General features: G+C 45.0%; 1 protein-coding gene across 1 annotated transcript in view; it reads left to right on the plus strand.

Annotated features, from left to right (window-relative positions):
* Positions 1-1617, plus strand: part of LOC310791800 (protein-lysine 6-oxidase-like) — a 3817-nt gene extending 2200 nt beyond the window's left edge. The window contains exons 4-6 of the mRNA XM_083653469.1: positions 42-137; positions 345-460; positions 1348-1617. Coding sequence (XP_083509595.1) covers positions 42-137; positions 345-460; positions 1348-1354 — 219 coding nt within the window. The 3' untranslated portion in view covers positions 1355-1617. The remainder of the gene's footprint in view (positions 1-41; positions 138-344; positions 461-1347) is intronic.
* The last annotated feature ends 5883 nt before the right edge of the window (positions 1618-7500 follow it).

A 7500-nucleotide genomic window follows, 5' to 3' on the forward strand; every position in this document is an offset into this window, starting at 1 on the left:
GTAACTAAAACTCCTGTTGTGGGGGTTTGTTTGGATTACAGGGATTGAGCCCAGGATGCCATGACATGTATGCTGCCAACATCGACTGCCAATGGATTGACATCACTGACGTACCTCCAGGAAACTATATCCTAAAGGTAACGTGTCTATATTGACATCACTGACATACCTCCAGGAAACTATATCCTAAAGGTAACGTGTCTATATTGACATCACTGACATACCTCCAGGAAACTATATCCTAAAGGTAACATGTCCATTGGCCTTCAGCCATTAATGGCATTTTCTCACAACATTGGCTGTCTGCCTGCAGTGCTGCTCAAACATTTTGATTATATTTACAGGTTACTGTCAACCCCAATTTCCACGTCCAAGAGTCAGACTTCACCAACAACATAGTGAGATGTGACATCACGTACACAGGAATCTACATCCAGACACGCAACTGTCGAGTAGCAAGGTACCGCAAGACTGTTTCTGTGTTGAACATGAATGCACTGTGGAGTCAAACTGATATAGATACAGTCGGTCTGTGTGGGAACGCCAACAAAATGTTACTATGGGTGGTGCGCAAGACTAGATGGTGGGTTAAAACCCCCCATATATCTCAATGGGCTGACTCACCAAAGGACGGTGCTGCGGCTCTACACTACAGGATTGGGGATTCAAAAGCAGGTACATAGACGTCTGTTCAGATGTTACGTTCACTGCGGGGGTTGAATCCCTGATCCTGTCTGCCTGGGCTGGGCTAGCAGCTAAATGCTAACTGTGCTGCATTGGAAGAACGGGAGGATTTACCCCACGCTGATCCATTGAACACTATGACGAGACACTGACTGTATCTATAGCATTTTAGGCCAATCCATACGGTATGGATGATACCCTTTATCCAACTCAACTCAAAATGAATAGGGAACACTTTACAATAAGGGTACATTACTTAACACTTAGTTAATGCTTCATTAACAGCCTTGACTGCAAGCTTGCTCTAACAACCTCAGTGACTTCATGCCTCAACCCAACCATAATGAACACCATTAAGTGAATGATTACTAGGCACATTAGTTAACTGTTAATTAAGGGTTAATGCGCTAATGCTTATTAATCATTAATTAACCCCTTAATTAATGTACCCAATGTGTTACCAATGAATATAACGAATCATATCAAATCAAATCAAACTGATTTACAAAGCAGCCTCTAAATCAATTTTATCACAGTATACTTTACAGAGCAAAGAAAAGGACAATCAGTTTAGTAGAAACAAGAGAAAACAGTCAAATGTCAGTTCTAAGATACTGTATTAGACGTTTACATGTTCACATCTGTCTATCTTTCTGTTTCTAGGGGTTGAAACCTTCAGTTCCTGGACTATTCTGAGCTCCTTCGTGGCAAGCATCCTCCATGTACTGTATAGCAAGGACAACATTCTAACAAATTATAATTGTAATAATTACATTATAATTGTTTTATAATTCTGCGCTACATTTCTCCCATTGTTTCTTGTGTTGCATTTATCGGTAATGCATGCCAAATCTGTTTACATACATTTTTTAAACTACCGTACATGTTTTTAGTAAGACCATGATTTCCTGGGTAATGTATTTTTACTGCCATAATCCATTACTGAGGGGAATTTCCTGTATCTCCTTTGGCCTTGAAAATGGAATAGAAGTACTGTGTTCACATTATGTTTTTATTGAAACATGTTGTCTGTCTTGTGGTTTTATGCTTTGTGTTGTTTTGCGCACACAATTTAATTTGTTCCAGTTTTATTTAACCACTTGGTGGTCACATTAGTAAATTGCAAATATCTATTTTTATGTTAAGTATTATGAGTAGTGTATCTGAGTGTGTGTGTGTGTGTGTGTGTGTGTGTGTGTGTGTGTGTGTGTGTGTGTGTGTGTGTCTGCGTGCGTGCGTGCGTGCGTGTGCGTGCGTGTGTGTCTAACTGGGTGAATGCAAAAGACAGGAACTGTTCTGTAAAACTGTTTATATTGCTAAAACATTGTTGATAGTATTTTTGGTTATTCTGATGGTGTGCTGGATTTAATACAATAAACATGGCGAGGAGTAAGTTTATTATCATGAGACTTTTCCTCCATTTTTCTGCCATTGTTTTGAATGATAGCCAAAGTCATTGGTTCAAATTTCGGAGAATGCCAGAATTTCACAATTTCCCCGAGTTTAGCAGCTGATGTCTGAAGATTATCACTGGGACCTAGTTTTATTCTGAAAACGCCAAGGACCTTTGAATAGAGGGTTCTTTGAACAGTTTCAGGCCCTCTACTTCAGCATAAGAAAAGAGTCCAAAGTATTTCACCGATCTACAGGGTTTAGTCGTGGGTTGAGTGAGTATTCCTCTACAGGGTTGAGTTGTGGGTTGAGTGAGTATTCCTCTACAGGGTTTAGTCATGGGTTGAGTGAGTATTCCTCTACAGGGTTGAGTCGTGGGTTGAGTGAGTATTCCTCTACACAGGGTTGAGTCGTGGGTTGAGTGAGTATTCCTCTACAGGGTTGAGTCGTGGGTTGAGTGAGTATTCCTCTACAGGGTTGAGTCGTGGGTTGAGTGAGTATTCCTCTACAGGGTTGAGTCGTGGGTTGAGTGAGTATTCCTCTACAGGGTTGAGTCGTGGGTTGAGTGAGTATTCCTCTACAGGGTTGAGTCGTGGGTTGAGTGAGTATTCCTCTACAGGGTTGAGTCGTGGGTTGAGTGAGTATTCCTCTACAGGGTTGAGTTGTGGGTTGAGTGAGTATTCCTCTACAGGGTTGAGTCGTGGGTTGAGTGAGTATTCCTCTACAGGGTTGAGTCGTGGGTTGAGTGAGTATTCCTCTACAGGGTTGAGTCGTGGGTTGAGTGAGTATTCCTCTACAGGGTTGAGTCGTGGGTTGAGTGAGTATTCCTCTACAGGGTTGAGTCGTGGGTTGAGTGAGTATTCCTCTACAGGGTTGAGTCTTGGGTTGAGTGAGTATTCCTCTACAGGGTTGAGTCGTGGGTTGAGTGAGTATTCCTCTACAGGGTTGAGTTGTGGGTTGAGTGAGTATTCCTCTACAGGGTTGAGTCGTGGGTTGAGTGAGTATTCCTCTACAGGGTTGAGTCGTGGGTTGAGTGAGTATTCCTCTACACAGGGTTGAGTCGTGGGTTGAGTGAGTATTCCTCTACAGGGTTGAGTCGTGGGTTGAGTGAGTATTCCTCTACAGGGTTGAGTTGTGGGTTGAGTGAGTATTCCTCTACAGGGTTGAGTCATGGGTTGAGTGAGTATTCCTCTACAGGGTTGAGTCGTGGGTTGAGTGAGTATTCCTCTACAGGGTTGAGTCGTGGGTTGAGTGAGTATTCCTCTACAGGGTTGAGTCGTGGGTTGAGTGAGTATTCCTCTACAGGGTTGAGTCGTGGGTTGAGTGAGTATTCCTCTACAGGGTTGAGTCGTGGGTTGAGTGAGTATTCCTCTACAGGGTTGAGTTGTGGGTTGAGTGAGTATTCCTCTACAGGGTTGAGTCGTGGGTTGAGTGAGTATTCCTCTACAGGGTTGAGTCGTGGGTTGAGTGAGTATTCCTCTACACAGGGTTGAGTTGTGGGTTGAGTGAGTATTCCTCTACAGGGATGAGTCGTGGGTTGAGTGAGTATTCCTCTACAGGGTTGAGTCGTGGGTTGAGTGAGTATTCCTCTACAGGGTTGAGTCATGGGTTGAGTGAGTATTCCTCTACAGGGTTGAGTTGTGGGTTGACTGAGTATTCCTCTACAGGGTTGAGTTGTGGGTTGAGTGAGTATTCCTCTACAGGGTTGAGTCATGGGTTGAGTGAGTATTCCTCTACAGGGTTGAGTTGTGGGTTGACTGAGTATTCCTCTACACAGGGTTGAGTTGTGGGTTGAGTGAGTATTCCTCTACAGGGTTGACTCGTGGGTTGAGTGAGTATTCCTCTACAGGGTTGACTCGTGGGTTGAGTGAGTATTCCTCACAGGGTTGAGTCGTGGGTTGAGTGAGTATTCCTCTACAGGGTTGAGTCGTGGGTTGAGTGAGTATTCCTCTACAGGGTTGAGTCGTGGGTTGAGTGAGTATTCCTCTACAGGGTTGAGTCGTGGGTTGAGTGAGTATTCCTCTACAGGGTTGAGTTGTGGGTTGAGTGAGTATTCCTCTACAGGGTTGACTCGTGGGTTGAGTGAGTATTCCTCACAGGGTTGAGTCGTGGGTTGAGTGAGTATTCCTCTACAGGGTTGAGTCGTGGGTTGAGTGAGTATTCCTCTACAGGGTTGAGTCGTGGGTTGAGTGAGTATTCCTCTACAGGGTTGAGTTGTGGGTTGAGTGAGTATTCCTCTACAGGGTTGAGTCATGGGTTGAGTGAGTATTCCTCTACAGGGTTGAGTCGTGGGTTGAGTGAGTATTCCTCTACAGGGTTGAGTTGTGGGTTGAGTGAGTATTCCTCTACAGGGTTGAGTCATGGGTTGAGTGAGTATTCCTCTACAGGGTTGAGTCATGGGTTGAGTGAGTATTCCTCTACAGGGTTGAGTTGTGGGTTGAGTGAGTATTCCTCTACAGGGTTGAGTCGTGGGTTGAGTGAGTATTCCTCTACAGGGTTGAGTCGTGGGTTGAGTGAGTATTCCTCTACAGGGTTGAGTTGTGGGTTGAGTGAGTATTCCTCTACAGGGTTGAGTTGTGGGTTGAGTGAGTATTCCTTCCTCATGGTGTTGAGTGGGGGAGGGCCTTGCAGCGAGTGATACTTGCAGATTGTGCCGAGTCAACAGCGGCCGGCCTCAGAGTCAAACAGGCCTGCGGGCAGAAGCTGGCGGCATGTTTGCTCACAGACCGCTGTGAAGACACACCCCCGAGGATCTTATACTGCCATGTCATATCTACTAAAGCACAGCCAGAGCAGAATGAATAGGGTCCCTTTCTCCCCCCCCCCCCCCCTCTCTCTCTCTCTCTCTCTCTCTCTCTGTCGGTGCTTGCTTGTAAAGGGAAGTGTAGACCAGCTGGTAGTAAAAGGCTTCTTCCTGTCCTACATTTCATTGCTGCATCATAGATTCATTCATGTCCATAGGGAATTGCCAGGGATGACACAGGTTTTAATGGCACCAGGAGGGTTTTTGTTTGAGTGGGAGGGTTGATGCAAGGCGCCAGAGAAGATCTTCAACGAGTCCTTCAACAATGTCTTCACTGATGACAAATCTGTTTTTGCAACAACCACTAGACTGTTTCAAATACATTTTGCAGCAGAAGAATCAAAATGAGGAACCCAACCTAGGTACAATACATTCACTGTACGGAGTAGGTAGCGCTTCCACTCATTCAAAGATGTTTTTAGCGAGGACAAATCACTCTTTGAAACAGCAGCATTACTGTACATGGCAGGAGGGAAGAATGGATTTAAAAATAGCCAAAATTCAGACACACTGTTGGGACATACAGATGGAGGATATTTACGTCTAGCAGAGAGCAGAGTCTCAGCCTGAGTAAGAAAGCGAACTGGGAAGATTAAGGGCAATTGAAATGGTTTACACTGGAGTCTGCCAAGGTGCGTCCATGCCAGAATAGATTGTCTATGTTATTGAAAGTGTCTGGAAAATCCCCCCCCTACTCCTCTTTAGTCCACTTCCATTCCAGCCTGTCTAGGAATGCCAGGACAATATTTACAGACAGTGACAATCTCAGCAAAGGATCACAGTGTTACAGGGGCGAAGTTGAGAGTCACTCCACCAGAAGTCGATTGAGTCGAGCCATAGGGGCATCACACATGGACATGGTATATATACCCTGATCTAACGAGCCAATTAGATGCTCGGCGTTTGGGTGACTTTGCGCATCGCAACTCAGCTGGTGCTTCAAGCTGGGCTGTTCCTTCTTGGACCGGCATGTCATTTCAAACATGCCATGCTGTAGAGAAGACAGCCACTGTTTGCTCAGCTGTGGGGCTTGCAGACATCTGGGCCGCTAGCCGTACACCAGCTGCTGCCAGTGCTGGCAGAGGCAGGCTGGCACCTTTCACCTGGCCACGCCTGGTTACCCCAACAAATACAGTCCAGCGTACAGGTAGGTAAGGTAAGGTGAGGACAGGACAGGACAGGTGGCAGACTGTTGTCCTGCCAGCTGCCTGCGGCCTACCTCACTGAAGTGCTGCGGCACGCGGAGATATTTTCTGGATGCATCTGCACGTACTAGGTGGGCAGTGTTTGGAAAGGTTATGGAGGCCGAGGTTTGGTATTTGAAGGTCATATTTCAACAAAGCGGGGCCACGTGAGGCGGGAGGACGCAGCGGTGGAACGTGCTCGGCCCGAAAGGAGCGTCTTTCTTGACGGAGGCCGGTTTAGACACGGAGGAGAGAAATTCCTCAGCAGTTCTGTCATCTCATTGAGATGAAGCGTGCTGAGTTAGTTCAGCCTGTAGCGCAGTGAGCGTGCGGGCCCAGACCACCAGACAGACGCACAAGGCTGCTTCCTCGCCAGGGTCTTATGTAACCGGCAGACGCTACGCGCAACGCTCAGTGCAAACCTGCTCACAAATGTGGAGGCTGAAAACTTAACTCATATGTCAAGACACAACACAGAACAGTCGTCTGTGAGCGGGACTGATGATGTATTGTGTTTGCAGCTGGGTGGTACTGTGACTTGGGTGGTATTTTGGAGGGAAGGCTCAAAGGATTTGCTCTTTGATTGTTCTTCCACCGTTCTGTCTGCTTTAAGCCCCCCGGTTTTCACTTCAAACACTTGTGTTTTATTAATTTGTTTCGTAGAGACGGCCTTTTTCGTGCACTTTCATCGCCCAGAAAGAAGCCCCATCAAACTGGAGATGACAAAACTGTGCTTTGATTGTGAAAGTCTAATTTATTTTCTTGGCATCAAAAGCTAGCAGACACAAGGGTTTTTACAATGTGAATTTCTTGTTTGACCGTCTTTGAAATAATGTGTGGTTTGATGCCTTGAATGAGAACTTAATTGATCGCAAATTAATTACATTCATGAGTTAAACCCACTCACCTTTTGTTACTTTGTCGCAAATGTGTTTGCTGGTTCTAAGGGAAAGTAAGCATTGATGACATGTTATTGTGTGTGACATCTAGGTTATTAAGTCGGTTCCTTTCAAAGTGTAACTTGTCCGAGATTACTAATCTGATTACTTTCAGTTACATTTAGGTTACTTACTGCAAAGTTAATAGAATATGAAGTAAAACAGACAATTCATCTAAATGTACATACAATACACGGACAGATAAATATAATTATCATCACCATGTAAAACAATGATTACCATCATTTCAAGTTGGGTGCCATAACACACAACTTACATTTTTACTACCAAAATGTCCTTTGTCCATTTAGTAGTCTCTAACTAATCTCTAACTAATTCAACGAGTAATCAGGTATTTTCATATGCGACTGAAATCTGATCATTGTGTTTTTCCAGTGTGATTAACAGTGTGAGTGTGAATCAGCTACTGTGATTCAATACATATGCCACCAAACGTTGGTGGTACCTTTCCACTGACTGACCCTGTGTTTTACAAGGC

The sequence above is a fragment of the Poromitra crassiceps genome, assembly GCF_964638095.1.
Source record: "Poromitra crassiceps genome assembly, chromosome: 17".
NCBI lineage: Eukaryota > Metazoa > Chordata > Actinopteri > Beryciformes > Melamphaidae > Poromitra > Poromitra crassiceps.